Here is a 21,767-nt window from a genome sequence, read left to right as displayed (position 1 = left end):
TACCAAAAAAAAAAAAAAAAAAAAAAAAAAAAAAAAAGAATAGCCAGTTCTGCAGCTTAAGAGTAATAATATAAAGATCTTCAAAGTTATCTGGGAAAGTTTTTTGCCTCTTGTGAATGCTTCCCTAAGCAGTTTAAGGAGGGATGACCTAACGATTCCTGGGAATAGGTGATCCACAACTTCCAACCTGGGATTCTTAAAGGAATGCTCACCTTCATGCTGGCTGATGTGGTTTTTCTTGTACTAGCTCACATGGATTACTGGAGGTCAGGGAATGGGGACAGGCACTGATATCTGTGAATGTTGTGCGAGTGTCAAAATGCGAGAACCAAAAAACTATGTAACAATAATAATATAAAATTTTTATATAAAATTATGTGTGTATAAAACAAGGTCTTGGCGGGCAGAGATTGCGGGAGGCGGAGCGGGGGAGAGATGCCCGCACAGAGGATCAGGGCCGACCGGCACTCACCAGCCCGAGCGGCTTGTCTGCTCAGCCACCGGGGCGGGCAGGGGCTGGGAGCTGAGGCTCGGGTTTCGGTCGGAGCGCAGGGAGAAGACTGGGGTTGGCGGCTTGAACATAGCCCGAAGGGGTTAGTGCGCCACGGCTAGCCGGGAGGGAGTCCGGGGAAAAGTCTGGACGTACCCAAGAGGAAAGAGACCTTTTCTTGCCTCTGTGTTTCCTGGTGCGCGAGGAGAGGGGTTTTAAGAGCGCTGCCTAAAGGAGCTCCAGAGACGGGCGCGAGAAAAGCTCGGAAACCAGAGACGGGCGGGAGACGCTAAGGCTGCTGCTGCCGCCACCAAGGGGCCTGTGTGCGAGCACAGGTCACTGCCCCCACCCCTCTTCCGGGGAGCCTGTGCAGCCCGCCACTGCCAGGTTCCCGGGATCCAGGGACAATTTCTCAGGGAGAACACACGGCGGGCCTCAGGCTGGGGCAACGTCACGCCGACTTCTGCCGCCGCAGGACCGCTCCGCACTCCGTGCCCCTCCCTGCCCCCGGCCTGAGAGCGCCAGAGCCCCCGAGTCAGCGGCTCCTTTAACGCCGTCCTGTCTGAGCAAAAAGCAGACGCCCTCCAGCGACCTACACGCAGAGGCAGGGCCAAGTCGAAAGCTGAGCCCCTGTGAGCTGTGAGAACAAAGAAGAAAAAGGGAAATCTCTCCCAGCAGCCTCAGAAACAGCGGATTAAAGCTACACAATCAATTTGATGTACCCTGCCTCTGTGGAATACATGAATAGACAGCGAATCATCCCAAATTGAGGAGGCGGACTTCTAGAGCAAGATCTATGATTTTTTCCCCTTTTCCTCTTTTTGTGAATGTGTATGTGTATGCTTCTGTGTGAGATCTTGTCTGTATAGGTTTGCTTCCACCATTTGTCCCAGCGTTCTATCCGACCATTTTTTTTTTTAATTTTTTTCTTAATAATTAATTTTAATTTAAAGAACTCTGTTATACTTTACCTTCTTTCTATCTTTCCTTCCTTCCTTCCCTTTTTGAGACAACGAATCGTCCCAAATTGAGGAGGTGGACTTGGAGAGCAAGTTTTATGATTTTTTCCACTTTACCTCTTTTTGTGAGGGTATATGTGTATGCTTCTATGTAAGATTTTGTCTCTATAACTTTGCTTCCACCATTTGTCCTAAGGTTCTATCCTTCCCTTTTTTTTTTCCTCTAAATAATTATTTTTTTAATTCAATAACTTTATTATACTTTATTTTATTTTACTGTATCTTCTTTCTTTCTGTATTTTTTCCTTCCTTCCCTCATTCCTTCCTTCCTTCCCTCCTCCCTCCCTCCCTCCTTTCTTTCCTTCTTGCCTTCTTCCTTTCTTTTCTTCTTTCTTTCTTTCTTCCTTCCCTCCTTCCTTCCTTCCCTCCTCTCTTTCTTTCTTTCTTTCTTTCTTTCCTATTTCCTCCTACTTATACTAATTCTCTCTACTTTCTCTCCCTTTTATTCTGAGCCGAGTGGATGAAAGGCTCTTGCTGCTCCAGCCAGGAGTCAGGACTCTGCCTCTGAGGTGGGAGAGCCAACTTCAGAACACTCGTCAAGAAGAGACCTCCCAGCCCCACATAATATCAAACGGCGAAAATCTCCCAGAGATCTCCATCTCAACACCAGCACCCAGCTTCGCTCAACGACCAGCAAGCTACAGTGCTGGACAACCTATGCCAACCATATAGCAAAACAGGAACACAACCCCACCCACTAGCAGAGAGGCTGCCTAAAATCATAATAAGTCCACAGACACCCCAAAACACACCACCAGACGTGGACCTGCCCACTAGAGAGACAAGATCTAGCCTCATACACCACAACACAGCCACTAGTCCCCTCCACCAGGAAGCCTACACAACGCACTGAACCAACCTTAGCCACTGGAGACAGACATCAAAAACAACGGGAGCTACGAACTTGCAGCCTGCAAAAAGGTGAACCCAATCACAGTAAGATAAGCAAAATGAGAAGACAGAAAAACACACAGCAGATGAAGGAGCAGGATAAAAACCCACCAGACCTAACAAATGAAGAGGAAATAGGCAGTCTACCTGAAAAAGAGTTCAGAATAATGATAGTAAAGATGATCCAAAATCTTGGAAATAGAATGGACAAAATGCAAGAAGCAGTTAACAAGGACCTAGAAGAAATAAAGATGAAACAGACAATGATGAACAACACAATAAATGAAATGAAAAATACTCTAGATGGGATCAATAGCAGAATAAATGAGGCAGAAGAACGGATAAGTGACCTGGAAGATAAAATAGTGGAAATAACTACTGCAGAGCAGAATAAAGAAAAAAGAATGAAAAGAACTGAGGACAGTCTCAGAGACCTCTGGGACAACATTAAACGCACCAACATTCGAATTATAGGGGTTCCAGAAGAAGAAGAGAAAAAGAAAGGGACTGAGAAAATATTTGAAGAGATTATAGTTGAAAACTTCCCTAATATGGGAAAGGAAATCGTTAATCAAGTCCAGGAAGCACAGAGAGTCCCATACAGGATAAATTCAAGGAGAAATACGCCAAGACACATATTAATCAAACTGTCAAAAACTAAATACAAAGAAAGCATATTAAAAGCAGCAAGGGAAAAACAACAAATAACACACAAGGGAATCCCCATAAGGTTAACAGCTGATCTCTCAGCAGAAACTCTACAAGCCAGAAGGGAGTGGCAGGACATACTGAAAGTGATGAAGGAGAAAAACCTGCAACCAAGATTACTCTACCCAGCAAGGATCTCATTCAGATTTGATGGAGAAATTAAAACCTTTACAGACAAGCAAAAGCTGAGAGAGTTCAGCACCACCAAACCAGCTTTACAACAAATGCTAAAGGAACTTCTCTAGACAAAAACACAAGAGAAGGAAAAGTCCTATAATAACGAACCCAAAACAATTTAGAAAATGGGAATAGGAACATACATATCGATAATTACCTTAAATGTAAATGGACTAAATGCTCCCACCAAAAGACACAGATTGGCTGAATGGATACAAAAACAAGACCCATATATATGCTGTCTACAAGAGACCCACTTCAGACCTAGAGACACATACAGACTGAAAGTAAGGGGATGGAAAAAGATATTCCATGCAAATGGAAACCAAAAGAAAGCTGGAGTAGCAATTCTCATATCAGACAAAATAGACTTTAAAATAAGGACTATCAGAAGAGACAAAGAAGGACACTACATAATGATTAAGGGATCGATCCAAGAAGAAGATATAACAATTGTAAATATTTATGCACCCAACATAGGAGCACCTCAATACATAAGGCAAAAACTAGCAGCCATAAAAGGGGAAATCGACAGTAACACATTCATAGTAGGGGACTTCAACACCCCACTTTCACCAATGGACAGATCATCCAAAATGAAAATAAATAAGGAAACACAAGCTTTAAATGATACATTAAACAGGATGGACTTAATTGATATTTATAGGACACTCCATCCAAAAACAACAGAATACACATTTTTCTCAAGTGCTCATGGAACATTCTCCAGGATAGATCATATCTTGGGTCACAAATCAAGCCTTGGTAAATTTAAGAAAATTGAAATTATATCAAGTATCTTTTCCGACCACAACGCCATGAGATTAGATATCAATTATAGGAAAAGAGCAGTAAAAAATACAAACACATGGAGGCTAAACAATACACTACTTAGTAACGAAGTGATCACTGAAGAAATCAAAGAGGAAATTAAAAAATACCTAGAAACAAATGACAATGGAGATACAACGACCCAAAACCTATGGGATGCAGCAAAAGCAGTTCTAAGAGGGAAGTTTATAGCAATACAAGCCCACCTTAAGAAGCAGGAAACATCTCGAATAAACAACCTAACCTTGCACCTCAAGCAATTAGAGAAAGAAGAACAAAAAAACCCCAGAGTTAGCAGAAGGAAAGAAATCATAAAAATCAGATCAGAAATAAATGAAAAAGAAATGAAGGAAACAATAGCAAAGATCAATAAAACTAAAAGCTGGTTCTTTGAGAAGATTAACAAAATTGATAAACCATTAGCCAGACTCATCAAGAAAATAAGGGAGAAGACTCAAATCAATAGAATCAGAAATGAAAAAGGAGAAGTAACAACTGACACTGCAGAAATACAAAAAATCATGAGGGATTACTACAAGCAACTCTATGCCAATAAAATGGACAATCTGGAAGAAATGGACAAATTCTTAGAAATGCACAAACTGCCAAGACTGAATCAGGAAGAAATAGAAAATATGAACAGACCAATCACAAACACTGAAATTGAAACTGTGATTAAAAATCTTCCAACAAACAAAAGCCCAGGACCAGATGGCTTCACAGGCGAATTCTATCAAACATTTAGAGAAGAGCTAACACCTATTCTTCTCAAACTCTTCCAAAATATAGCAGAGGGAGGAACACTCCCAAACTCATTCTACGAGGCCACCATCACCTTGATACCAAAACCAGACAAGGATGTCACAAAGAAAGAAAACTACAGGCCAATATCACTGATGAACATAGATGCAAAAATCCTCAACAAAATACTAGCAAACAGAATCCAACAGCACATTAAAAGGATCATACACCATGATCAAGTGGGGTTTATTCCAGGAATGCAAGGATTCTTCAATATACGCAAATCTATCAATGTGATTAACCATATTAACAAATTGAAGGAGAAAAACCATATGATCATCTCAATAGATGCAGAGAAAGCTTTTGACAAAATTCAACACCCATTTATGATAAAAACCCTGCAGAAAGTAGGTGTAGAGGGAACTTTCCTCAATATAATAAAGGCCGTATATGACAAGCCCACAGCCAACATCATCCTCAATGGCGAAAAACTGAAAGCATTTCCACTAAGGTCAGGAACAAGACAAGGTTGCCCACTCTCACCACTCTTATTCAACATAGTTTTGGAAGTTTTAGCCACAGCAATCAGAGAAGAAAAGGAAATAAAAGGAATCCAAATCGGAAAAGAAGAAGTAAAGCTGTCACTGTTTGCAGATGACATGATACTATACATAGAGAATCCTAAAGATGCTACCAGAAAACTACTAGAGCTAATCAATGAATTTGGTAAAGTAGCAGGATACAAAATTAATGCACAGAAATCTCTGGCATTCCTATATACTAATGATGAAAAATCTGAAAGTGAAATCAAGAAAACACTCCCATTTACCATTGCAACAAAAAGAATAAAATATCTAGGAATAAACCTACCTAAGGAGACAAAAGACCTGTATGCAGAAAATTATAAGACACTGATGAAAGAAATTAAAGATGATACAAACAGATGGAGAGATATACCATGTTCTTGGATTGGAAGAATCAACATTGTGAAAATGACTCTACTTCCCAAAGCAATCTATAGATTCAATGCAATCCCTATCAAACTACCACTGGCATTTTTCACAGAACTAGAACAAAAAATTTCACAATTTGTATGGAAACACAAAAGACCCCGAATAGCCAAAGCAATCTTGAGAACAAAAAATGGAGCTGGAGGAATCAGGCTGCCTGACTTCAGACTATACTACAAAGCTACAGTAATCAAGACAGTATGGTACTGGCACAAAAACAGAAAGATAGATCAATGGAATAGGATAGAAAGCCCAGAGATAAACCCATGCACATATGGTCACCTTATCTTTGATAAAGGTGGCAGGAATATACAGTGGAGAAAGGACAGCCTCTTCAATAAGTGGTGCTGGGAAAATTGGATAGGTACATGTAAAAGTATGAGATTAGATCACTCCCTAACACCATACACAAAAATAAGCTCAAAATGGATTAAAGACCTAAATGTAAGGCCAGAAACTATCAAACTCTTAGAGGAAAACATAGGCAGAACACTCTATGACATAAATCACAGCAAGATCCTTCTTGACCCATCTCCTAGAGTAATGGAGATAAAAACAAAAATAAACAAATGGGACCTAATGAAACTTCAAAGCTTTTGCACAGCAAAGGAAACCATAAACAAGACCAAAAGACAGCCCTCAGAATGGGAGAAAATATTTGCAAATGAATCAACTGACAAAGGATTAATCTCTAAAATTTACAGGCAGCTCATGCAGCTCAATAACAAAAAAATAAACAACCCAATCCAAAAATGGGCAGAAGACCTAAATAGACATTTCTCCAAAGAAGATATACAGACTGCCAACAAACACATGAAAGAATGCTCAACATCATTAATCATTAGAGAAATGCAAATCAAAACTACAATGAGATATCATCTCACACCAGTCAGAATGGCCATCATCAAAAAATCTAGAAACAATAAATGCTGGAGAGGGTGTGGAGAAAAGGGAACACTCTTGCACTGCTGGTGGGAATGTGAATTGGTTCAGCCACTATGGAGAACAGTATGGAGGTTCCTTAAAAAACTACAAATAGAACTACCATATGACCCAGCAATCCCACTACTAGGTATATACCCTGAGGAAACCAGAATTCAGAAAGAGTCATGTACCAAAATGTTCATTGCAGCTCTATTTACAATAGCCCGGAGATGGAAACAACCTAAGTGCCCGTCGTCGGATGAATGGATAAAGAAGATGTGGCACATATATACAATGGAATATTACTCAGCCATAAAAAGAAACGAAATTGAGCTATTTGTAATGAGGTGGATAGATCTAGAGTCTGTCATACGGAGTGAAGTAAGTCAGAAAGAGAAGGACAAATACCGTATGCTAACACATATATATGGAATTTAAGAAAAAAAAATGTTATGAAGAACCTAGGGGTAAAACAGGAATAAAGACAGAGACCTACTGGAGAACAGACTTGAGGATATGGGGAGGGGGAAGGGTGAGGTGTGTTAGGGCGAGAGAGAGACATGGACATATATATACTAACAAACGTAAGGTAGATAGCCAGTGGGAAGCAGCCGCATGGCACAGGGAAACCGGCTCGGTTCTTTGTGGCTGTCTGGAGGGGTGGGATAGGGAGGGTGGGAGGGAGGGTGACAAAGAGGGAAGAGATATGGGAACATATATATATGTATAACTGACTCACTCTGTTATAAAGCAGAAACTAACACACCATTGTAAAGCAATTATACCCCAATAAAGATGTTAAAAAAAAAATAATAAAAAAAAAAAAACAAGGTCTTAAGTTCCACCTTATCTGATGTTAATATTGGAATTCCTGTGTTCCTTTTGTCTGCATTTATTTGCTACCTCTTTGTTTCTTTATTATTAAGCTCCTTTTATCACTGTCTTATAGACATCATATCATTGTACTTTTGTAACCCAATCTAATGGCTTATCCTTTAATGGGAGAATTCAGTCCATTCCCATGCACTTGATTTTACTCTTATCTTAGTGTTTATGATTGCTTTCACACTGTTGTTTCCCCTTCCTTGGATCTGCCAATTTGATCAAGTTGCTATAAATTCCATATGTTTTTTTTTTCTTTTTTGGCTGCGCTGAGCAGCTTGCGGGATCTTGGTTCCCTGACCAGGGATTGAACTCGGAACCTCAGCAGTGAAAGTGTGGAGTCCTAACCACTGGACCGCCAGGGAATTCCCGCAAATTCCACATTTTGTTAATTTGGAAGTTTACTTAAACTTCTCTATTAATGGTTACTTTCCTTTTCACCAATCTCAGAAGCAGACATAGATTTCTTTACTATTATTTGAAAACAAGATACCAATTACCTCCAGAAGAAAGTATCTCCCACCAGCACATTTCCCATAAAGAAGAAAACTTCAGAATTCTTTTACTGCCCACCCCCATTCCCTGTCTGCTAGGTGAGGTCACGAGAATCCTTTTACCTCTACTTCCTCCCCCCAAACCTTGAAGACACCTAGGGTTTGATCAGATAGTCTAGAATTTAAAATGAGCTATTATTGGATGTTATGTAATGATAATTACATATAAACATATATATTCTACATTGCACACACATACCCGTACCTGTGTATGTACACACGCAGACACAGAAAGAAGGAGGGCTCGAGAAGGAGGGAGGAGCAGGGGAGCACGTGCGCAGGGCAGGCTCACCTCCCATCACTTCTCTCTACTGCTCTCTCCCTCATCTTAGAGTTTCTGTTCCAGTTCATTTGTTCTATGATTGAAGTCCTTACTCAATTATTTTCCTCAGACAGGGCTACTGGGGAAATACATCTCTGAATTTTATGTATATCCCCCAAAAGGAATATCTCTTTTGCCCTAAAGGGTACGAACAATAACTTAGCTCGGTGTGTGACTCTCAGGTTACAGTCCTTTTCTCACCGTAAGCTCTAATCAGATGAGACATTATTACTGTTTTATACAGTAAATATGTGTTTATAATTACCCCACATTCACCCCTTTCTTGTTCCTCATTCCTTCTTGCCTTTCAGGCCTCCCACTTGGGATTTACCTTGCTTCTGTTTGAAGTACCTCCTTACGAATTTCCTTGTGAGAATCTTACAAGGCTACTTACAAACTGCCTCAATTTTCATATTTCTTAAAGTCTTTATTACACCTTCATTTTTGAAAGTATTTAGGCTTGGTATAACAATGTAGGTTGGCAGTTATTTTCTTTTATCACACTGAAAATCTTATTCCACTGTTTTCTATCTTCCGTTTATTGCTGCTGAGAAGCTAGTTGTTAGTCTTACTCTTTTGAAGGTTAATCTTTTTTCTCTGGCTGATTTTAAGATCTTCTCTTTGTTTTTTCAGTATGATGTGTCCTCTCTTTTTATTTACTCTACTTTGGAATTTTGGAATCTGTGGACTAAAGTCTTCCATCATTTCTGGAGAATTCTCTTCAAACACACTGCCCCATTCTCTCTCCTGTCCTTCTGGAACTCCAGTTATATATATGCTAAACCGTACATTCTACCCTCCACATTTCTAAACCTCTCTAACTTATTTTCTATTTTTTTATCTTTGTGCTACATGTTGGATAACTTCTTCTGACCTACTAAGTTTTCAAATTTTCAGTTATTATATGTACACTTCTCAAAATTCAATTACGTTCTACCTAAAATGTGTTGTCACTTTTTATACTTTCTTATTCCTTGCAGATATTTCCAAGCTTGTCTTGTCTTTATTTCTTTACATATAATAGGCATAATTGTTTTACAATTCATATCTGATCATTCTAATTTCTGAGGACTGTGAGGGTCTGTTCCTGCTGTCTTTCTCTCCCTGCTAGTTCTCACTTGCAATGCCTTGTCTCCTGGTGGACTGGTTAATGCTGAGTGCTGCCTGCTGCCCCTGACTGATTATTTGCAGAGATTCTCTGAGGCCAAAGAAGAAGGTGTCTTTCTCTGGGAGGATTTGTACTTTGTTTCTTCGAATACCTGGGAGTGCTACCATCCAGAATCACCTTATTTATTATTTTTTTAATACATTTATTTATTTTATTTTATTTTTAGCTGCGTTGGGTCTTCATTGCTGCACACGGGTTTTTCTCTAGTTGCAGCGAGCAGGGCTACTCTTCATTGCAGTGCACAGGTTTCTCACTGCAGTGGCTTCTCTTGCTGCTGAGCATGGGCTCTAGGCGTGCAGTCTTCAGTAGCTATGGAGCACAGGCTCAGTAGTTGTGGAGCACGGGCTCAGTAGTTGTGGCTCACAGGCTCTAGACGCAGGCTCAGTAGTTGTGGTGCACGGGCTTAGTTGCTCTGCAGCGTGTGGGATCTTCCCGGACCAGGGCTCAAACCCGTGTCCCCTGCATTGGCAGGCGGATTCTTAACCACTGTGCCACCAGGGAAGCCCCAGAATCACTTTAAACTAAGTTCAAGGCTTGAGGTTTCTGGACTACCTCACTGATAATATTAATTTGGGCTACAAATCTGCCCAACAATCAGCCTTACATAAGCTCTCTCCATCATGATTCCCAAGGCTCATTGCCAGCCAGCTGAGCAAAGCCTTCAGAAGCTTTTTGGCTTAAGAGAAACCAACAGACTGGAGCCAGTGGTGGAAAGAAAGGGAGCCATGTTGGGCAGGTCTTACTTCCAGAATCCTTGAACTGGCTTTAAAGTTGCATGTATACATGTAAGCATTATAACAACACATCCTATGGCATAATTTTTAATGAGTAAGCCATTAAAGGAGATTTTAATATGTTTACATGACTTTAGCAGGCATAGTTTTGAGAGACTAAGAAAGCAAAGTGTTGTGGATTATTAGATTACCAGATTATAAAGTTACACCAAACTGTAACATAGCATAAGGACAATTTTTTTTCTTCAACTTAATTCAAAACTATTGCTGGGCTCTAAACTGAGATAAAATAACTTCTCATGCTGAATTATACTTTTATAACAAAAAAGTGGGTACATACCCTTGTAAAGCCAGCCTCAATGAGGGACATTACAGATGACTCTTCTCTAACCGCCCTTCAAAAGAATACAGTAAATGGTTAGAGACAGTTTTTATCAATTACGTCTCACATCTTTAACTACTCATTAATTTACATAATATTATACTGTCATATAATGAGCACTTTTAGATGAATTAGATTAACATACAAATCAAACGTATAAAGTTGAAAACAGTTTTCTGTTTTAGTTTCACACTAGGCTTTTTTTTTTTTTTTTTTGGCGATTCGCGGGCCTCTCACTGCTGTGGCCTCTCCCATTGCGGAGCACAGGCTCCGGACGCGCAGGCCCAGCGGCCACGGCTCATGGGCCCAGCCACTCCGCGGCACGCGGGATCCTCCCGGACCGGGGCACGAACCCATGTCCCCTGCATCGGCAGGCGGACTCCCAAGCACTGCGCCACCAGGGAAGCCCCACACTAGGCTTTTTGGCAGTGTGTATTAATGCTTGAAATACAGATATTACACTAACAGCCAGGATACAGGCAGGAGTGACTGTATATCTATTTGATATGTAAAAATTTTAATTTAAACTAAATTACTTCTGTTCTTTCCTTACCTCCAATTTTAAAATGAAATATAAGATTTCCCCCAATTATGTATAATTCAAATCTTCATAGATATTTGGAGTTTGAAGTCCCTAGGAAATACGCCTGGAAAACATTCATACTTTAGGAATGGAATTCTCTCGTGGTTTGCCTATTTCTAAAGTGAAAGGCAGTCCAAAATCACAAAACCTAGTATGAGAGTACAAACTCCAGCCATGAATTTAACTGCCAAAGTGAAAGAAAATAAGAAAGAGTGAAGAAAAAGAGGCCCAACTAAAAAGGATGAGGCCTGTCACGGCCCACAAGCTGTTATTTGGGCCTCTGTTAAAAGCAAACATTACACTGACACCTGAATTTCAACATCAAAAAAGAAGGAAAGAAGGAAGTATCTTACCTGCGTACTACACCAACAATAACTGTGTTTTCTGAGAGTTCTGATGATCTGATAGACCTTTAAAAAAAAGTTTTAAAATAAATTTAAAGCAATTCTTTAAAAACTAAATATACCTAAACGATTTTGGTAGAACAATTAAAGTTGGGGGAGAGGGAGAAGGGAGAGCAAAAGATCCCTTCATACGCTGGAGTCACCTTCTTAGCTACTTCATCTTTCTCTCTTTGGAGGACAAACTCCTAACCCAAACTCCTAACCAGTGGCCTATGGTAACCCTAACAATTATGGAGTGTGAAGATAACACCTAGTGCAAATGATGTGCCTTCTACTTGTTTGGCCCTTTGTTAACCTAAGCTGTTTCAGGCGGGAAATTTTCCCTACCTGGGGCTTACGTGAAAGGGGTACTAGTCTCTTCCTACCAAAGGAAAATGCAAGTTTATGTATATTACCACTAGCTGATGGCGACAATTCCAGTGGGGGTGAAGAAGCCCAAGGGTCAGCTCTCCACTGTATTCTAAGCAGTGCAAAGAAGGGTTCCCAAGTAGAATGCAGGCAAAAACAGTAACAATAAATACTCAAAACTTGGAAATGCAAGATATTCTTATCAGTCAGAAAGAGGAGAATCAACACCTGACAGGAAAAATTAAGAAAGGAAGACTGGTTGAGAAAAGTAGAAGACACTGCTCCACTTAAATGACCCAAGGAGTATGAGTCTGCCCGCAGGGACTGGATTTAACCATCCAGAGAAGCAGCTGCCCAGGAAGTCACGGGGAATGAAAATCCAGCCACAAGATGAGAGAGGGCAGAGATGAATGTGACAGAGAGGAGAAGGAGGAAAAGAAGTTGCTCCCCTGGAGATATGCAATGGCTTTGACCCATCCTACCCTGGGGAAGAAAGCTGGCCTATCCGGAGAAGAGCCAGGCCACAGGAAGAGGGAGGAACTCAGCCGCTGGCCTGGAAGGAAGAGGACTCACACCGGAGGGTGACTTGCCCCAGCCAAGTCAGAAGCACGCTGGCCCCTGGACAATGTGTCCGGGATGGGACAGAGAGTAGCCCAGACTTACTGCCTTACTTCAGTTCTGCTGGTTCAAAAATCACTTGTGTCACTTCTGAATCACTGAACACAGAAACTGATTTGAGTGACTATTTCTCAATTCTCCCAAGGATGGTTCATAACATAACCATTCCAGATGCATAAGAGAAAAGTCAATTCATCATATACAATGGATGCCTCAGTTTTGGCAAAATTTCTCTGTAAAGGGCCAGATAGTAAATATTTTAGGCTTTTTGGGCCATCCAGACTCTGTCACAACTACTCAATTCTGCCACTGTAGCACGAGAGCAGCCACAGACAATACATAAAGGAATGGGCCTGACTGTGTTCCCCTTTGCCTATCCCTGCCTCAGGGCACTGAGGCTTAATTTTCTCATGGAGCTCAGGTTGAGAAAGGCTGAAGTCCAACGATAGATGCAGACTAGCTCTAGGGTTGGTTAGTTGCTCAGGGATGGAAAAGCAGCCCTAGGGACCAGCCAGTCTCTCTCATGGACCACGTAGCTCATAACACTCTCTCTCTCACTCTCTCTCTCTGTGTCAACACTTCTGCTTCTCCTAGGGTCCACTGTACTCCTCCAGCTTCTATTTGCCTACCATCTCCAGAGGGAGCCAACCTAAAGGGCACTGGCTACCTGGCTCTACCGGAAGAGCCCTCTCAACAGGTCGCTGAAGGGCTTGCTGACCAGGTGCCAGGCCCTGGTCCAAACATGGTCTCCCTGCCTAGAAAATAGCCAAGCTCACCTTCCTGGAGAAGGAGCCATGGGAAGGGCTGTTTCAGCTGGGGAGGATGACTGGCATGGCAGACCCTCACACAACAGACAAGGCCAGGTCACTTTTCAAACCTGTTGGCTAATACTCACCCTAGCACTAATCTTAAACAGGGAATGAAAGACATGGACTCACAAATGGTATTTCCATGACTTCTTAGGACACTGTAGTTGTTCTTACATTTATACTTCTATCCTATCACGAAGATTTAGAGGGAGAAAAGGCACTTTAAGTATGCAGCCAGCCATTTCAAACGAGCTCTCATCTTTTTACAAGAAAAACAGAGATCTGGGTGGTATAATAGCAAGTACACAACCATGTAGATGATCTCAGTTAAGTAGATTTGGATACAGAGAGGAGGGGCACTGGGCTAAGAACAAAGTAGAAGGAAAGATCATGTTTCCTGGAGACAAGCAGGTCCCTGCAAAGGAGGTCTAACACGGTATGAAAAGGCAGACATGTATTCTTAACTTTCTCTGGTCCATAAGAAGGAAGAACTGGCTAGGAAATAGAAATGTCAGGAACCCGGGTTGCAAAATAACACCCTTTACTTTAGAATTCAAGAAAAATAAGAAAGAAATGACATGGTGTCATCAAAATATACACCCGGACATTCGGAAGGAAGATTTCAAGAAGTCAGAAAAAAAGATGGGGCGTGAGGGACTTCCCTGGCGGTCCGGTGGCTAAGACTTTGCCTTCCAATGCAGGGGGTGTGGGTTCGATCCCTGGCCAGGGAGCTAAGATCCCACATGCCTCCTGGGCAAAAAATCAAAACCTAAAACGGAAGCAATATTGTAACAAATTCAATAAAGACTTAAAAAATAACACAGTCTACATCAAAAAAAAATCTTAAAAAAAGAGAAGAAAAAGAAAGATGGGGCGTGAGTCTATAGCATGAGATTCGGAAAGGCTGCACAAGCATACTGGGAAGCTCTCAGAACCATGCTACCTGGTGAAACATTTGCATTTGATTTGGTTATGCACAACAGAAAACTCCAGAGAAAGTGGCTTAAACAAGACTTGTCTCCCACATGCAAGGTGGGCAGAGGTGAGCAGTCCAAGCTGCAATGGCACTCTGTAGCATCAGGAACCGGGCTCCTTTTGTCTTACGTTTCTCTATTATTGTCTGTACATGGTTTCTTCCTCATGGTCCAAGACAGATGCTGAGCTCTAGCCATAACATCCACATTCCAGAGAGCAGGAAGAAGGGCATGCATATTCCCTTCAAGGACACTTTTCAGAAGATGCACATGACACTTCCATTGGCTAGCTACAAGAAAAGCTAGGGAATGCAGTATATTTTCTAGGTGGTTGTATTCCCACCTAAACACTAGATATTCTGCTATTAAGAAAAGAGTAGAAATGGATATTGGGGGGCAACTACCAGTCTCCAGATACACTAGGAAACTACAAGTAATTCTGATGATGGTCTTGATACAAAACTGGAAAAAAGGCCACATGCTGGAGGCTTACTGTATGAACATAGCAAAGCTCTTAAATGACTTAAATTTTACGAAATCACAACTCCATTACTTGTACTATGCCACTGTTCCCTCTGCCACGTGGAATGAGTTTCACATTGGAAAGAATGGAATTTACAATAGTAAAATGGATGTTCAGACCAAGGTAAATCTAGAGATTGTTATGAAAGCACCCAGCACTCTGAGTTCAATCTTGCTTCTGCATTCAACACAGACTTTTTTTTTTAAACATCTTTATTGGAGTGTAATTGCTTTACAATGTTGTGTTTCTGCTTTATAAAAAAGTGAATCAGCTATACATATACATACATCTCCATATCCCCTCCCTCTTGCGTCTCCCTCCCACCCTCCCTATCCCACCCCTGTAGGTGGACACAAAGCACCGAGCTGATCTCCCTGTGCTATGCGGCTGCTTCCCACTAGCTATCTATTTTACAGTTGGTAGTGCAATATATGTCCATGCCACTCTCTCGCTTCGTCCCAGCTTACCCTTCCCCCTCCCCGTGTCCTCAAGTCCATTCTCTACACCTGCGTCTTTATTCCTGTCCTGCCCCTAGGTTCATTGGAACCATTTTTTTTTTTAGATTCCATATATATGTGTTAGTATACGGTATTTGTTTTTCTCTTTCTGACTTACTTCACTCTGTATGACAGACTCTAGGTCCATCCACCTCACTACAGATAATTCAATTTCGTTTCTTTTTATGGCTGAGTAATATTCCATTGTATATACGTGCCACATCTTCTTTATCCATTCATCTGTCGATGGACACTTAGGTTGCTTCCATGTCCTGGCGACTGTAAATAGTGCTGCAATGAACACTGTGGTACATGGCTCTTTTTGAAATATGGTTTTCTCAGGGTATATGCCCAGTAGTGGGATGGCTGGGTCGTATGGTAGTTCTATTCCTAGTATTTTAAGGAACCTCCATACTGTTCTCCATAGTGGCTATACCAATTTACATTCCCACCAACAGTGCAAGAGGGTTCCCTTTTCTCCACACCCTCTCCAGCATTTATTGTTTGTAGACTTTTTGATGATGGCCATTCTGACTGGTGTGAGGTGATACCTCATTGTAATTTTGACTCGCATTTCTCTAATGATTAGTGATGTTGAGCATCCTTTCACGTCAACACAGACTTAATTCTGTTAACGTATGTTGGGTTTCTACGCAGTGCTTTACTTCCTCCATCTCCCTTTATAAAAATCTTCCCTTTCATTACAGAGCCCTGCTCCTGCTGCACAGAGGACTAGCTCTGAGTACACTAAGCATATGTCTTCTAAAAGGTTCTTCAGTTTCTTACAGAAAACAATTTTCTTTGTCTTCAGGCTGTTCTTTCCCCCTCCATAATTTGGCAGCTTTTTGGTCCCCTTCTTTATCCTTTAACGGGAGCAACATCAACCCAGGCAGACTGTCTGCAGCAGAGATGGTCAGAGGAGTCTCCCTTGCACCCCCCTTTGCTGGACCCTTGGGGTTAGCAGCCGTCCTCCTCTCAGGTCTGGACCTGCAGATCAGGTCAACAGGTGCAAGTGTGTGCTCAGAGAGCGCTGCCAGCAGGCAGGCATGGCTCTCCTGCACAGAGGGGACTCCTGGTCTGCTCTCTGCCATTCTCTGGCTAAACCTGACAACTGATGCAGTTTGTTGTTTTGAAACTGCAATATGTGAAGGAATGTTTACAGGCTCCTTATGCCTCTGCCCCTTCTTACAACATGGTGAAAACCACGTCTTTGTCCATCTCCCTCTGCTCCCTGTCTTGGGTTTCCTAGTGGATGTAGAAAGTAAATCACAGAAGTGATGGTGCTCGGCTCTGGTCAGTGCAACTCCAGCATCCCAGGCTCAGCAGGACACAGTGGGAGTAAAGCAAAGCCTCTTCCCACTTCCTTCCTGCAGGGCCACTGGAATTTCAGCTTCAGAGGCTGAAGTATGCAGAGGACATTCCAGGAACAGGCTTCTTTATTGGTGCCCATAGCACAAGAGATACAGTGAGAATCCCTGTCCTTTTCTGTCTCCCAACTTCTGGCATATCTGTCATCTTATCTTTGGTTCGTTCATTGCTGTGGTCAGTTTTTGTCTCTACGGGAAGTTGGGAGGAGGCCCCGACCTCAGCCTCACAGCGGGCTGACAGGCCTTGCTCCTTCCATCCCCTTCTCCACTCTCCAGGCAGAAGCCACAGTGCTCTGGCAGCACACTCCGGACACTCCCCTGTGTAGAATACGTAGACTACACCAGGGTCTCAACTGCCTACAGGGCAGACGCCAAAGCCTTTGGCTCAGCACACAAGGCCCTCCAGATCAGGCTCATCTGCTGCTCCAGCCTCACCCTGAGCCAGGGCCCATACCTGCTGGATCCAGCAGCCACCTGACACCAGGCAGAGGAGCCCTGGACACCCTGCCCAGTCCTACACATGCTGCTTCCTCCACCCAGAATGTTTTCTCCACTGTCCTTCCTTTCAGAACTCCTGCTTATCCTTTGTGACTCAACTCAAACACCCCCTTGTGAAGCCCTCCTAGACACAGGCACCCGCAGCATACCTCCTCTGTGGGCATCCATGAGCTGTGCTGAAATCGCTCGCTTGCCCCCGCCAACAAAAGCATTTGTTCCTCAGAGGCAAGAACCATGTCTTATTCACCTATGTAGCTCTGGTAACAAGCACAGTGTCCTGAACCAAGAAGACCTGCCAAGTAGGGTTCCCTCAACTGGTGAGTTTGAAAATATCGCAGACACAGAATATCTAACCTCTAGGAAGGCATCTGATAAGAGTGTAAGGAGTTCCACATGTCCCCAGTAGAGAGATACAGCTGAATGCTAATCATTTAGACAAATCAGCAACTGATGAAAAACCCTTCACAGGGGGTGTTGATCAGGTATCCCACAAGGAAGAAGAAGGGACAGATGGGGCTCTGCCAGGGCTAAGGTCTCTTAGCGAGCCGTGTAAGTGGAGAGAGAGGGCGAGCAGGTTCAGGAGGGATGGCCTGGAAAGATTCCTTGAAGGAACAGTCCACAGTGGGCAGGCACCCTTAAAAGGGATGATCTTAAGGGAGATAAACCAGGTACGGGCCAGAACGGAGATGAAACTGACTAGGAAAATAAATCAGGGCCCACTCTTGCCTCTAGAAAACTCACTACAAATGGCACAAGGACTCCCCCCACCCGTTGTCCTCCAAATCCTCAGCCAACAAGACAAAAGTGATGACGTGGTAGAACACAGCTAGCAAGAAAGACTTCAGATTCTTGGCCAGGGCTGTGACACAGCTGTCAGGAAAGGAGCGTGACCAGGGGTGCCTTTGTAGAGGTCTGCTCTCTGGCTAACACAGCGGGGGGTGACGGCTCTGCTTACTCTACGCTCATCTACCCAAACCCGTGAGGTTTTCAGTTCAGGAGCCACGCCTATGAGAGATCTTGATTGGAAGAAGGTACTCAGAGGAGGCCTCCTTGATGGGGCTGGAATATGAAACCACACTCTGTGAGGAGCCGCTGACAGCAGTGAGGATGTGCTCCAACCAGAAAAGACCACTCCTGCCCTCAAATGTCGGAAATCTGGGGCCAAATATGGACAGAGCTGGACTCAGCATGGAGGAGAACGTATGAAACTCAGAACTCTCCCCTGGGAAACCCTAACCCCCATCAGAGGCTGGATGGAGGGTGGTGGGGACTTGGTAGAAGACACACTCATGACAGCCTAAGCTTCTCTAAAACCGCATGTTAAGCAACCCAGGTCACTTTCTCTGTTTTAAAACTGTATAAGTTGTAAATTTATAAATTTGCTGAATGAGTTACCCTATTTGTTTAGAATATTCCCAAAATGTGTAACAACAGTACTTTCTCCTTCAAAAAGTGGAGCATAGGGCTTCCCTGGTGGCGCAGTGGTTGAGAGTCCGCCTGCCGATGCAGGGGACGCGGGCTCGTGCCCTGGTCCGGGAAGATCCCACATGCCGCGGAGCGGCTGGGCCCGTGAGCCATGGCCGCTGAGCCTGCACGTCCGGAGCCTGTGCTCCGCAACGGGAGAGGCCACAACAGTGAGAGGCCCGCGTACTGCAAAAAAAAAAAAAAAAAAAAAAAAAAAAAGTGGAGCATAATTGTATGTTATGTGTATCTTACTGCAATAAAAAAAAGTAGACCATAACTACCACAACTTAGTTTTTCTTTTATTTGTTTTGTTTTTTCTTTTTTGTGTGTGTGTGTTTTTTTTTTTTCCGGTACGTGGGCCTCTCACTGTTGTGGCCTCTCCCATTGCGGGGCACAGGCTCCGGACGCGCAGGCTCAGTGGCCATGGCTCACGGGCCCAGCCGCTCCGCGGCATGTGGGATCCTCCCGGACCGGGACATGAACCCATGTTCCCTTCATCAGCAGGCAGACCCTCAACCACTGAGCCACCAGAAAAGCCCAGTTTTTCTTTTATAACACAGGACGGTCTAGCAGAGCCACCTTTATGAGTATGAATGTCATTGTCCAGCACATACCTGTGGCCAGGTTTGGACCTGGACAAGACTGTGAAGGAAGCCAAGTTGTCCTCAGCACCTCACCCTGCTTTACCTTTTCTGTTTGAGCTCTTTGGCTCTCCTTAGATATTTCTCCGGCCTAGCAGCAGTCTACCAAGACTAAAAGCACCACGTAACTAAGATATTTTCTTCCCTTCCTCTGAGTGCTATCCATCAAATGCTAGAGAGATAAAGGATCTTGGAAACCAAGTGTTCCAAATTTACAGCTGAGAAAACACATCCTCAGAGAAGACAGAGAGTTACCCAAAGGCAGCTGGGCAAGGGAAGAGCCGAGCATAGGACCCAGGGTCAGAGCTCTCTCCACAACTCCACATCCCTCATGGGTGTGCTGTCAGATAACACGTCAAACAAATCTGGGCTACAGTGACAATGGCTAACTGCCATCAACCAGACAGAAATAGGAAAGGAACACAGGCAGCATGGCAGGCAACACAGATCAAGGCCAGAGGGAAGCTTTACTGGAGGTGGATCACACCTGGGTAAAAGCCACCTCATCTGACTACCTGAAAGGTGAACTCTCAAGTACATGGAAATCACCATGTGCCTGTAAACAACCTTCTGATAGGATGTCATTTTCCTGTCAGCTCAGTTTTTAACTCCTGTTATATTTGGTTTTCCACCTTTTCTATCTCCTAAAAGTCAACATTTAAATGTCCTTAAAATTAATACATTATAAAATTTTACATTATATTAAAATTATGATTTGTCTTCCCCAAAATAAAAGTTTTCTTTCAAATAAAATTGATATTTCACTTTCGCCTTGCTTCCATCAGCAGCAAATGACTTTCTTTAGAAATTACTTTTCTTAGATTTATGTCTGCTACCCAAATTCTCTCATGATATTGATATTCTGCAAGTATGAGAAACAAGGCACATACACCTAACATTAGAAGACAATTTTCAAAATTTTTATAACTTTAAAAACATCTAGAAAACTACAGTAACTCTTGTTGCAGTACTATGCAGGTGACAGTTCTGGTTAATTACATACAGGATTTCATCTTAATCCTTAACGGTTCACATTCAGATTTTCTTACTGTTTTAAGCAAAGCAAAACAAAACAAAAGAGATAGAGATCCCTCCTAGAAATAATAATATTCTAATGTCTTGCTTATTTTACTTGCATGGAAGGCAACTTAAAAGACACTGAATTTAACCTAATGTATTTGGGGCTGCGTTTACTGTCACAAATGCCAGCGAGACTCTTGAGGCCTGAGTCTCAGGCTTACCTGCACAGCACCTCCCCGTCCAGCTGCTGGGGATTTCTGTGGTCAATGATGATGATGTCATGATGTTTGTCCAGGAAACAGGCAAGGGCCATCTGAGCCTCCTTGATAACTGTACACTTAAACCCTGCTTTTTCACATGCCCTACAGAATCCATTACACTGCTTATCTTCTTTGGGAAACACTAAAAGTACCTGAATCAAAAAAGCATGAACACTTTTAAAAAAAAAAAAAAAGGTGTCGTTAGAATTGTCATTTCTTAACAAGCCACAGAAAACTCCCAAGTGTTTACAAGGCAAGTACACAGATGTGAGCATAACAATCTGTTGAGTAAATCCTTTTCCTACATGTAACTCTGGGATGTTATCACTCAGCTCCCTGAAATGAGTGCTATTCTATCTGTTCTTAGTCTGGAAGTCAGTGCATGGATCATATGCTTATTTCTTTTGCTAATAAGCCCACTGGAAGAACTCAACAAAGACTTGATTAAGTACTTTATCTTAAAACTGAATCAATTAAAAAACACAAATACTTATTTTAGTTAACAGTAAGTTAACTAGGTAAGTCCTTAGATGGCAAACACCAATATTTCAGTCAAACTCCCAGAATACTTAATACTTTAAATAATACATTTAAATATTCTGACTCAAGACTTTATGTAATTCCTCCCAGTTAAAAAAAAAATTACTTTGATTATAAGAGAGGAGACTTAAAGTAGACCAAAACGTTACAATTCAAAAACTGCCCGTTTAGTGACACAAGAATAGCACCAGGTGCAAGAGACAGCTGGCTGTCCTTGAGCCTGGGCTGGATGGGTGAGGCCTGTGTCTGCTGCCCTTTCCCCTGCGCGGCCAAGCCCCCACGCCAAACCTGGGGCAGGAGCGCACTGCTCCATCCCTTCACACTCACACTGACTAACAGGGGGCAACTGTGGTATGTGGTACAGTCAAGGTGGGACAGCCTAAGGGAA

At 42.6% G+C, this 21,767-nt stretch overlaps 1 protein-coding gene across 2 annotated transcripts in view; it reads right to left on the bottom strand.

Moving 5' to 3' along the window:
- LOC103090729 (high affinity cAMP-specific and IBMX-insensitive 3',5'-cyclic phosphodiesterase 8A) overlaps positions 1–21,767 on the bottom strand; it is a 107,532-nt gene that overhangs the window by 57,896 nt on the left and 27,869 nt on the right. For both annotated transcript variants that reach the window (XM_007470045.1, XM_007470046.1), the window contains 3 exons: positions 20,801–20,991; positions 11,770–11,826; positions 10,792–10,846 (listed from right to left, as the gene is read on the bottom strand). In XM_007470045.1, coding sequence (XP_007470107.1) covers positions 10,792–10,846; positions 11,770–11,826; positions 20,801–20,991 — 303 coding nt within the window. The remainder of the gene's footprint in view (positions 1–10,791; positions 10,847–11,769; positions 11,827–20,800; positions 20,992–21,767) is intronic.

The sequence above is a fragment of the Lipotes vexillifer genome, unplaced genomic scaffold (genome assembly GCF_000442215.2).
Source record: "Lipotes vexillifer unplaced genomic scaffold, Lipotes_vexillifer_v1.1 scaffold532, whole genome shotgun sequence".
NCBI classification, from domain to species: Eukaryota; Metazoa; Chordata; class Mammalia; order Artiodactyla; family Lipotidae; genus Lipotes; species Lipotes vexillifer.
Note: the sequence above shows the minus strand (reverse complement) of the source record. Positions and strands in the feature narration are given on the sequence as shown.